Raw genomic sequence first — 10,674 nt, 5'->3', positions numbered from 1 at the left:
TCTCTCTCGCTCTCTATGCCCCCTCTCGTCATTCTCGCGGCTGCTGCTTGCACGTCAACATCTCCGCCTGTCTCTCTCTCTCTCTCTCGCCTCCTCCCCCCCTCTCGGCGCGGACATGCTGAGGTCGGTGTGGAGATGAGGTTCCGCAATGTGTCCTTCTTGACGCTCTTGTTGTTCGGACTGTGCGGGCTGGTCTCCCTGTCCTGGTACACCGCCTTCAGCTCCTCCAGAGGTACGTCACACCGCGAGCGAGCGAGCGAGCGCGCGCGCGCACGGTATGAGCAGAAGAAGAAGAAGAAGAAGATGATGATGATGACGGTGATGGCGATGATGAAGAAAAAGTGAGGGGGGGGGGGCGCTAGCGCGACCACGGAGGAGGAGGGAGGGAAGTCCTGGCTTCGTCGGTGCCAGGTGAGGCTGAAAACGGGTGGCGCCGGCCGGAGAAGGCAAGAAAGCCTTAAAGGGCACCCTCGATAGCCGCCGCGTTGCCCCCATCGGTCAAGTCGCAGCACCGACGTAGCGGCGCTTTGCTTCGCCGCGCGCCAGCTCGTTCCCACCCGCGTGCCCAAGACGGGAGCGCCGGCCGAGCCTAAAGCTTTTTCCTTTTCCTTCCCGAGGCCGCCTCGGGCTTCAAGAATTCCTTGCCCAAACTAGCGCCCGGCGCGGCCGCCATCCGTTTGCCCCGTCCCGTACCCGTCGTCCCGCGAGTGAGGCCGACGCGCCGGGTCGGGCCGGGAAATGACCTCGGCGCCGGTGAAAGGAGCGCCCCTTTGCAGGCGGCGCCGGGGTTCCGTCGGCCCGCTCGCTTTCGCCCCACCGCAGAAAGGAAAACGTCCGCAAAACGACGCTCGCCGCACGCAAGGCGTTTCCCGTTTGGGCGACGGCGACGCGGACCCTTGGGGGGGCGCTGTCACCCGAGCCTCGGCCCGCCGCACCCGAGCCTTCGCGCCCGCCGGTGCTGCCGAACCGTAAGCCGTTTCCTTGCTGTCCTCGAGGAGGCCGAGAACGCGAGCCCGCGGCATTGTTTGGGGCCAGCGGTGAAAACGGCTCCGGCTTCCAAAGTGGAGCCGTTGCGGGAACGGGCCGTCCCCGGTGACGCTTTTCAATATCCCGACGGCGTCGTTTCAGGAGGCGGCGACTTTATTGTCGCGAGGGAGCGCGGCGGACGCCCCCGATGCATGGGACGAAGGATCCAGATTCCCGCTCGGGCTTTCCCGCTTCCTCCGGTCCGACCGCTATCGGATCGTCCGGCCGTCCCTTTTCTGTCGCCGCTTATTCTCGCCGGGCCGCCGGCTGTCTGCGGGCGGTAGGCGGAGGACGCCCTCGGCAAACGAGCGAGGACGCGGCCGGTCGCACGTAAGGGCAATTTCCAGTGCCGCGCATGTTTTGGGAGTGCGGGAGGAAGCCCGAGAGACCCCACGCCGGCTCGCGGAGAACGTGCAAACGTTACGCAGGAAGGCCGCGTTGGTTCAAAAATGCCAACGCGCGCAACGACGAGACTCACCGGCGGCCTCCTCAAGCCGGCGCTACGCCACGTTTTCACCGACTTTTGCCGCTCAGGCCACGGGACAGAAATGTCATCGGCGCGGCCGCGTCGCGTCGCGCATCTGACGCTCCGAGCAACTCTTCCGGCTTCGCGGGAAGAGTCGTCCGGACGCCCGTCCTCGCACGCCCGCCGGGACGTTTTCACGTGCGCGCAGTAGACGTACAATGTTCTCTGCGGGCTGCGACTTGTCGCTTCCGGCAAACGAAGCGGCAAGCGCTAAATATTTGAGGGGAGCTCCGCTTCCATCTCGAAGCTCGCCCCCCCCGCCCGTCTCGTGAGGGCCACGGGAGAAAAGCTCCCTCGAAGGCTTTGGCGTAGTAACAGGCCAAGAGAGCCGGCGCGCCTAAATCGTTCCGGTGAGAGGAGTTGATTCGAGGCCGGCGTCGAACGCGACGGGGCAAACGGTCGCGTCTTTGTCTGGATTTGGGGGCGGGGCCCCCGAAAGGGAGGAGGAACCTTTCCGAGGAGCGCTTCGCCCGAAGGCTCTCCCCCGCTAGCTTTTTCGATTCCCGAGACGTCGCGGGGAGAGAGAGAGAGCGAGGTGGCGCTTTCTGGCCGTATCGTCTTTCTCGGCGGCTATTGTCCGGGGCGCGCGGCTGCGGCAATCGGCTATTGGCCCTTTGTTGGCCTTTCCCGCGGGTGTCGGCCCTTGTGCAGAACTCCTGCCCCCGTATGCGAGCGTTCTTTAGTCATCTTGAGCCTCCCGGCGTTTTTCTTTGAATGCCCCGTCTTTGACGCATCCATTACAAAGACCCGAAAGGAGGCAAGTCGACGCTCGCTTGGGTCCGGCAGAAAAAGGGTGGCGGCTCGCGGTTGGCCCCCGGGCCCCGGTTTGGACACCTGAAGTTTACCGGTAGCTCGGAGCGCGGCCCGTTTGCAACTCGCCCGCCGCCAAAGATCCGCCCAACAAGCCGGCGCGGGGCCCGTGCGAGGCGGGGCGCGTAGCTAGCGCTCGCCCGCCCCGGTCCAAAACGGGACCGGTCGCTCGGTCTCGTGACGCGTGCGCTCTTTGGACTTTGGTGACAAAAACAGGCGAGCTCTTACAGACCGGTCGCCGCCCCGCCGGCCGTCCCCACGGCAACGGCCGCGAGGTCGCTTTGGCGGGGGTCAGGGTTCCGTGCCGAAGGCCCCCCCCCCCGCCGGTCACACTCGCCCACCGTCTCCGATTGCGCTCGGCCCAACCGGCCCCCGATGTGCCGGCGGAGCGGCCGGCCTAACTCCGGGCGTCGTCTTACGGAGGGGAAGCGAGCGTGCCGCCAGGAAATGGACGCTTACCGCCCACGGGAAACGAGCTGTCGCGCCCAGCCTGGGAAATACTTCCATTCGCTACATCCCCGACGCTTTTGATAACAGAAGGCCGCGAGGTTAGCCCCCGAGACCGAGTGCTTTTTCGACGCGGTCGCCGTCCACGCGTCGACGCCGCGAAATCAATCTTTGCCTTGTCGATCTTCTCTTTGGAAACAATGACCTCATTGTTCGCGCGCGCGCAGAAGCTCCCGTTTCACTTTATTGGCGTGCGTGTGAGGCCCAAGTCGATAAGGGTCGCTTTGCGGGGATGCCGGACTAGAGCATGATCTCATTGCGCGTGTGCGCGTTTGCGCTGGTCCGGCCACGTCCTGTCGCGCACGATCCGATCTATGTCGCGGACCCCGAATGGCGGGTCAGGCAGGACCGAGTCACCGCCGAACACGCGGCCGGCCAGGCAAAAAATCAAGTTCGCCGCTCATCGTTATGATCGCCGCCGCCATCGACGATACATTATGAACTCCGGTTTAGAGAAGCGCCGGTCGCCATGGCGTGATCAGAGGGAGCCAATCCAGATATCCGCGGTCGAGTCGGCGGCGATTTACGAGCCCCGGTGGGCCCCGCGGGCCGGACGGCGCCGAGGCCCCCGTCGCCGTCTCGTCGCCGTCTCGTCGCCGTCTCGTGGCGGGCCCGTCTTGCGCTTGACGCGGATGCGGTTCGCGCGGCCCGTTCAGGAGATGCGGTGGACGTCTACCAGCGGGAGTTCCTGGCCCTGAGGGAGCGCCTGCACTCGGCCGAACAGGAGAACCTGCGGCGCTCCAAAGAGCTCAACCTGGTCCTGGACGAGATCAAGCGGGCCATCGCCGAGAAGCAAGCGCTCCGCGACATCAACAGAACCTGGAGCAGCCTCTCCGGTACGCGCGCCTGCGAGCGGGCCGCTCTAGACCCGGGCGGGGACGCAGGGGGTTGACCGCCGGCCGCTTGGCTCTCCTCGCCAGAGGAGACCCGCATGAAGTTGTGGAACGTGAGCGTCAGCAAGAATTTCCTGCAGCTTCCCTCCGTCCTCCATCACCTTCCGCACCTGGTCCACAGAGAGGACAGCCTGCAGCCCGCCGTCCACGTGGGACAGGGCCGCACCGGAGGTGGAGTCAAACAGACGCTTTTCTTGCCAAATCCTGCGGGAGTCCCTCCTCCCGCCCGCCTTTTGCGTTTATCGTTCAAATGAAAAGCGAAACCCGGTAGAGAAGGCGATCCGGCTGGTGTTGATGGAGTCCCCCCCCTCCCCCCCTCCCCGAGACGGCGGTCATCCACTCGGACGTAGTTTCAATTTTGAGCGCTGGATGACGGCGCGCCGTTCGGTTCCGGAGGAAGAAGAAGAAGAAGCGTTTCCGGCCCGGCCTGGATTTTGGCGCTGCCAAAGCGACGGCGGTTTGTCTTTGGACGCGACGTATTGCGAGGTCGAAGTCGAAGCGTCGCTCCAAAGACAAAAGACGTTTGTTTTCACGCAGCTAAGACACGGAAAATTTGCGACGCGGCGCGATCGGCCTGCCTTTTGATGTTTGGCTGCTCGGACTCACCTTGCCGTGCGTGTGCGCAGTTTCCATCGTGATGGGCGTTCCCAGCGTGAAGCGGGAGGTGCACTCGTACTTGACGGACACGCTCAACTCTCTCATGACCCAGCTCAGCGCCGCCGAGAAGGACGACTGCGTCATCGTCGTCCTCATTGCCGAGGTCGGCCGCCGCCGTGCGTCTGTCTGTTTGTGCGCGCCGGACCTGCAAATGTCAGCGATTTGCCTAATGAAGCATCTCGCATACACACACGGAGCGCTAGCGTCTGTCGCGCGCGCCGGCGCTAAGAATTCGAGAAAGGGCCGGAAAAGGCAAGGCGGCTGAGAAGGAACGAGGCGAAAAAGGACGAAAGGAAGTCGAGAAGGAAACGATCCAAGGCGGGAGGCGGGCGGAAGCCGGAAGAAAGCAAAAAATTAGAAAAGGAAGGAAAAAAGGAAGGTGGGGAAAGGAAGGAAAAAAGGCAGGCGAGGAAGAAGCAAAGGAAGAGGGAAGGAAAAAAGGAAGGCGGGGAAGAAGCAAAGGAAGAGGGAAGGATAAAAGGAAGGCGGGGAAGAAGCAAAGGAAGAGGGACGGAAAAATGGAAGGCGGGGAAGAAGCAAAGGAAGAGGGAAGGAAAGAAGGAAGGCGGGGAAGAAGCAAAGGAAGAGGGAAGGAAAAAAGGCAGGTGGGGAAGAAGCAAAGGAAGAGTGAAGGAAAAAAAGAAGGCAGGGAAGAAGCAAAGGAAGAGGGAAGGAAAAAAGGAAGGCGGGGAAGAAGCAAAGGAAGAGGGAAGGAAAAAAGGCAGGTGGGGAAGAAGCAAAGGAAAAAAGGAAGGCGGGGAAGAAGCAAAAGGAAAAGGGTCGGCAGGAAGCGCGGTCGGCAAAGAAGCCGCCGCCGTCCTGTTTGGACCGTTTGTCTTTCCTTCCTTGAGCACGCGATCCTCGTGACCCGGCTGCGGACGCGCGCCCGCCCACGCACACAAAAACCAGTCGAGGACGCCGTCGGTCCCGGCTGCCGCCGGGCCAACGGGGAAGCCGGCGGTCTGGCGGTTTGGGCGGCGTCCGGGTTTAGGGGTCGCGCCGCTTGTTTTGCCGGACGGCCCGGCGCGCCGGCGCTTCGCTACGCCGAGCCGAGGCTAATCAACAACACGTCCGGACATTCCTCACAAGCTTCCCCTCGCGGCTGCGCGCGCTGGCGTGCGTGTTCCGAGGCGTTGCCGGGACGGGGGCTGAGCCTTGTTGTATGTGTGCGCGCAGGCGGATCATCAGTACGCCGTTAGCGTGGCAGACAACCTGAAGCTCCTGTGAGTGCTCTGCATGATGGCATGTCGTTACCGTGGCAACACGCGCCGCCGCTTCCCGTCTGCTCTTTGGCCTCTGCTCGAAGCGCTCGACCGCGTCACGCTGCGCGCGCGCGAGCCGGCGCGCGCGCGCCGGCTCGCGCGCCGGCTCGTGTCCGTCCGCTGCGTACGGCCGGCACGCGTCCATCCGGTCCGCGGGCTTGCCGGCCGGCGTCTCGTAAAGTGAGAGCGTCCCGTCTTTTCCTCGAGCGTTCCTATGACGGGTTGGGCTGACGGCGGCTCGCGCGCGCTCTTCAGTTTCCCGTCAGAGATCCGGTCGGGCCTGTTGGAGGTGGTTTCGCCCTCGGTCCACTTCTATCCGGACTTCTCGCACCTGCGCGAATCTTTCGGCGACCCCAAGGAGAGAGTCAGGTGGGTTGCCGACATCGAACGTCTTCCGATGCGTCGAATCCGCCGGGAACGCGCTTCGGATCCTACCGAATCCTGCCGAATTGTGAAATGCGACGGCGGCTTGATGTCAATGTGGGAAGCGAGAGGTGATGGAGGGAGGGAGGCGGAGAGGAAGGGAGGATGGGAGAGAGGAAAGAAGACGGAGGGGAAGGAAGGAAGGAATGAAGGGAAGGAGGGCGAGATCAAGGAGGCAAGAAAGGAAGGGAGGGAGGGAGGGAGCAAGGATGGGAGGCAGGGAGGGAAGAAAGAAGAGGGAGGGAAGGCCGGAACGAACGAAGGCGGAAAGGAAGGAAGGGCTTGAGCGGGAAAGTGGGAAGCCAGGGATTGAGCGGGAAAGTGGGAAGCCAGGGATTGAGCGGGAAAGTGGGAAGCCAGGGATTGAGCGGGAAAGTGGGAAGCCAGGGATTGAGCGGGAAAGTGGGAAGCCAGGGATTGAGCGGGAAAGTGGGAAGCCAGGGATTGCGCGGGAAAGTGGGAAGCCAGGGATTGAGCGGGAAAGTGGGAAGCCAGGGATTGAGCGGGAAAGAGGGAAGCCAGGGGAATGGGTGACGCGAGAAGGATGAAGCAAGGAGGACAAAAAAGGACAGGGAAAATAGGACAGGAGGGGGCAAAGAAGTTCAAGGGAGTAAGGAAAGAAAAACAAGCGGAAGCGGGGACGGACGAGGCTCGGGGGGCGCGGTCGGCTCGGGGCTGACGCCTTGACCGTCGTTTGCCGGTCAGGTGGCGCACCAAGCAGAACCTGGACTACTGCTTCCTCATGATGTACGCGCGCTCCAAGGGGACCTACTACGTGCAGCTGGAGGACGACATCGTGGCGCGGCCCGCCTACCTGAGCACCATGAAGAACTTTGCGCTGCAGCAGCCTTCCGAGGAGTGGATGATCCTGGAATTCTCGCAGCTGGGCTTCATCGGTGAGCGCCGGCGCCGTCGGGCCCCGAAAGCCTCCCTTTCGCGGAGAGCCGGCAGACGGCGGGGGGCTGATGCGGCGCGGGTGTGCGTGCGGCCGCAGGGAAGATGTTCAAGTCGTCCGACCTGTCTCTGATCGTGGAGTTCATGTTGATGTTCTACAAGGACAAGCCCATCGACTGGCTGCTGGACCACATCATGTGGGTGAAGGTCTGCAACCCGGAGAAGGACGCGGTCAGTGTCGCCCGTTTCGCCGGCCGCCGCGACCGCGGGCGAAGCCTCCCGGGCCAGGCCGAGGAAGGCGCGCGCGGGCCGGCCTCGGCCGATCGATCGATCCATCGATTTGGATGTGAAATCGGGCTCGGTGGCAGAATGCCGGAATGCGTCTTTGCGGCAGCGGGGCGATCGTGCGCCGGAAGCGCCGCGCGGCTCGCGTGACTTTGGGAACAAATGTGGCTTGAAAGTGACCCCCGCTATTTTGGGCCGGGCCCTGGCTTTTATCCGGGCTCGGGGCCAGTAGGGAAATTGTCCGTCGGCGGGCTTAGCGCTGATGGGTCCCGCGCTCCTCAGAAACACTGCGACCGTCAAAAAGCCAACCTGAGGATTCGCTTCAAGCCCTCGCTTTTCCAGCACGTGGGAACGCACTCCTCGCTGGCCGGCAAGATCCAGAAACTCAAGGTGGGCCGACCGGGCGGGCTCAATCCCTCGCGCCCGGCGAGCGCTGACGCCTTTGGCCCGCAGGACAAGGACTTCGGCAAGCAGAGTCCGCGCAAGGGCCACGCCAACCCGCCGGCCGAGCTCAGCACCAGCCTCAAGACCTACCAGCACTTCACGCTGGAGAAGGCCTACCTGGGCGAGGACTTCTTCTGGGCCTTCACCCCCGTGGCCGGCGACTTCATCCGGATACGCTTCTTCACGCCCGTGCGCGTCGAGAGGTGCGCGCGCGACTCCGTGATGCCTTTCGTTCCCTGGGAAAGACAAAACACCGCCGCGACACCGCCGTTAGCGCCGCCATAACACCGCCATACGCCTAGGATCGTTAGCTAGGACAATTTCTGTGCCTTAGTGTGAAAGCCCACGGAAAAAAAAGACTTGCGTGCATCGACGCGCATGAAATTGAAATATTCTTCTTCAACCTCGAAGCATTTTTGAGCAACTGAGCCATTTGAAGCCGTGGACTTTTCAGGTACTTCTTCCGAAGCGGCAACATCGAGCATCCCGGCGACAAACTGCTCAACGCGTCCGTGGAAGTCCTCCCCTTCGACGTGAGCCCTTCGCTTGCTCTTGTAAAATTCGCAAAAGGCCAAAATGAACGTGATTGACTTTTGCCCTTTTCCAGAACATTCAGGCGGACAAGGAAACCCTGAGCGAGCGGAAGGACAAAAGTCCCAAATACCGGCGCACGGAAGACGGGTTCATCCGAATCGGTCAGTCGCTACCTCCTCTCCTCTCCCCTTCCTTCCTTCCTTCCTTCCTTCCTTCCTTCCACGTGTTGCTCATCCTCCACTGTAAGTGTCCGCAAAGCACTTGAAGTTGCTTCGCCATACGTTGTCAAACACAACTTCTTTTTCTTTTTTGATTTGTTGGCCGATAAGCAAGCGGCGTAATGCATGACAGAAGTCATGGCCTGACCTTTTGACGTGATGGTGGACGGAAGGCATCGCACGCAAAAAAAGGTCACATTTTACCGGCTACCAATGACAGTAACGCGCGTTACAATGCGTTACGATACGCAGCCCCCCCAAAAAACGCTCCGAAATCCATAATATTATCGCTGACATTATCGCCAACAACGCAGTTCATTTGGCTCGCCCTGAGATGGCGCTGGTGTATGGTTGTTATGCGGAGCACTGTGTTTCAGTCGTTTTGTTTGTACCTTTTTGTTTGGCGTTTCCAGCCATCTCGGCATCATTTACAAGTCCAATATTTCTTTTGAGCGTGAAAGTTGACTTATGTTGAGCTTGGGGTCATTCCACCGGACGCGCAACGAGCTACGTTTCGAACGGCAAATCCATATTTGCGGGTGTGTCGGCGAGAGCCAAATGCCTTACCTTTCAAAACTGTAATATTGTAATGGAACTAATGACCCGGGAATGACAGTAATAAGCCATGAATAATACATTGAGGTTTTGAAGTAACTTGGCCAGCACCGTTGATGCAACATGCTGTCTGACGCCATAAACCGCGACGTTCGATGGCTGGAAAGGGGACGGCGGTGGGGCCGCTCGGCTCGGCTCGGCTCGGCCCGGCCCGGCTCGGCTCGGCCCGGCCCGGCTCGGCTCGGCCCGGCCCGGCTCGGCTCGGCCCGGCCCGGCCCGGCTCGGCCCGCTCCCCGAATTGTTTCAGTCGACTTTTGGCGCCCCCCGGCGTCCGGGCCCATCCGGTCGCCTCGGTCATCCCGGCGTCTCTCCTCCTCCCCAGGCGCCTTCCGGAACGGCGTCGCCGAGGGGGAGGTGGACCCCGCCTTCGGACCCTTGGAGGCCGTCCGCCTCGGGGTCGTCAGCGACTCTCCCGTCTGGATCATCCTCAGTGAGGTGGGGCCGCCTTTCCGTCCCTGCAACCGCCACAGTTACGCGCTACGACCCGGCGCCGCGACCGGGCCCCCGCCGGGCCCAAGTTGTCGCCGGTCTCGCCGCATAGGCCGCGATGCGTAAACCGCGCGGCGATTGCAAAACGATCGGCTGGAGAACGTTGACCGTGGGACTCGAATGTCTCGGTCAGATTTTCATCAAGAAAGTGGAGTGAGCAGCCGACGAGGGCTCCCCCCCGCCCGCCGCCGCGGCCGGAAAAGCTTCGGAGCGACGGACGGCGCGGGCTCACGCGACGGGAAGCCGAGGCTCCGACGCCGGCGGCCCGCGCCCGGAGGCGCCCCGGACGGAGGCCTGCCGAGGCGCGCTTCCCGCCGGCCTTGGCCGGCCCGCTTTTGGCGGACGCGCGCGGTCCTCCGCTCCGGTCACGTGAGCGCCAGAGACCATCGCGTGACACCCAAGCCGTCGGAGGGCCGCCGTTTTGCCGTACGCGACTTGTTACTTGGGAACAGTGACTCCGCGTTGGAGAGGGACCTTTCTCTACTTGACACTTTTCTACTTTGACGCCACGTCTCCTTGCTTGTCATGTCGGCGGCTGGCCCAGAACAAAACCATTAAAAGAATCGTCCGCGACACGTCCGGAACTTCTCCGGTTGCGTTCATTTTGACCGGCGGGCAGAGCGCCGACTCCCGCGTCCCTCGGCGTGGACATGGACAAATCCATCGCGGTGACGCGAGACCGGACGTATGCTAGGATATAAACCTCGGTTCGGACCCGGCTGGCTCCGGCCTTCCCGCGCGGGGTTTGCACGACGGCCCCGAGCCCGAGCGGCTTCTCTCCGGACACTCCCGTCTTCACTCCGGGTGTATGGGACAAACGCGATCGGTTGTCGGTCTCCGTGTGCCCCGCGATTGGCCGGCAAGCGGTCGAGAGCGTCCCCCGCCTACTGTCCCGAGCCAGCCGGGATAGGGTTAGCGAGGAGAACAAAACGGATGAAACTACGTTCAAATGACGACGAAAGAAGAAGACAAAAATATTGTTCCGTGCCCGTGAGAACCATTTGGTTTGTCTCCATATAAATAAGACAAATGCATATCAATGACCGACAGTTCTGATTCACGCCTGCTGCGTGCTGTTCGGCGCACGAATC

The 10,674-nt window shown here is 62.2% G+C and overlaps 1 protein-coding gene across 3 annotated transcripts; it reads left to right on the top strand.

Annotated features, from left to right (window-relative positions):
* The first annotated feature begins 26 nt into the window (after positions 1-26).
* On the top strand, positions 27-10,623 carry mgat4b (alpha-1,3-mannosyl-glycoprotein 4-beta-N-acetylglucosaminyltransferase B). 3 transcript variants are annotated; one of them, XM_088431067.1, is made up of 14 exons: positions 27-232; positions 3,526-3,705; positions 3,790-3,933; positions 4,389-4,522; positions 5,596-5,642; positions 5,937-6,050; positions 6,810-7,000; positions 7,099-7,229; positions 7,566-7,673; positions 7,737-7,930; positions 8,182-8,260; positions 8,344-8,422; positions 9,417-9,529; positions 9,717-10,623. In XM_088431067.1, the coding sequence occupies exons 1-14, from the start codon at positions 136-138 to the stop codon at positions 9,738-9,740; spliced, it is 1,635 nt and encodes a 544-aa protein (XP_088287193.1). In that variant the 5' UTR covers positions 27-135; the 3' UTR covers positions 9,741-10,623. The 3 variants fall into 3 exon arrangements, with proteins under 3 accessions (XP_088287193.1, XP_088287194.1, XP_088287192.1); XM_088431066.1 differs by having other exon boundaries at positions 28-232; positions 8,335-8,422; XM_088431068.1 differs by lacking the exon at positions 3,790-3,933 and having other exon boundaries at positions 8,335-8,422.
* Positions 10,624-10,674: the final 51 nt, after the last annotated feature.

The sequence above is a fragment of the Hippichthys cyanospilos genome, chromosome 13 (assembly GCF_059441005.1).
Source record: "Hippichthys cyanospilos isolate Australia breed blue-spotted pipefish chromosome 13, RoL_Hcya_1.0, whole genome shotgun sequence".
Classification (NCBI taxonomy): Eukaryota; Metazoa; Chordata; class Actinopteri; order Syngnathiformes; family Syngnathidae; genus Hippichthys; species Hippichthys cyanospilos.
Note: the sequence above shows the minus strand (reverse complement) of the source record. Positions and strands in the feature narration are given on the sequence as shown.

What these genes read in the sequence shown, in the direction of transcription:
- mgat4b (XM_088431066.1), top strand. Translation starts at nt 136, where the DNA reads ATGAGGTTCCGCAATGTGTCCTTCTTGACGCTCTTGTTGTTCGGACTG. An exon ending in CTCGCAGCTGGGCTTCATCG is followed by an intron (nt 7,001 to 7,098) that starts GTGAGCGCCGGC and finishes GTGCGGCCGCAG; the next exon opens with GGAAGATGTTCAAGTCGTCC. An exon ending in AGACGGGTTCATCCGAATCG is followed by an intron (nt 8,423 to 9,416) that starts GTCAGTCGCTAC and finishes CCTCCTCCCCAG; the next exon opens with GCGCCTTCCGGAACGGCGTC.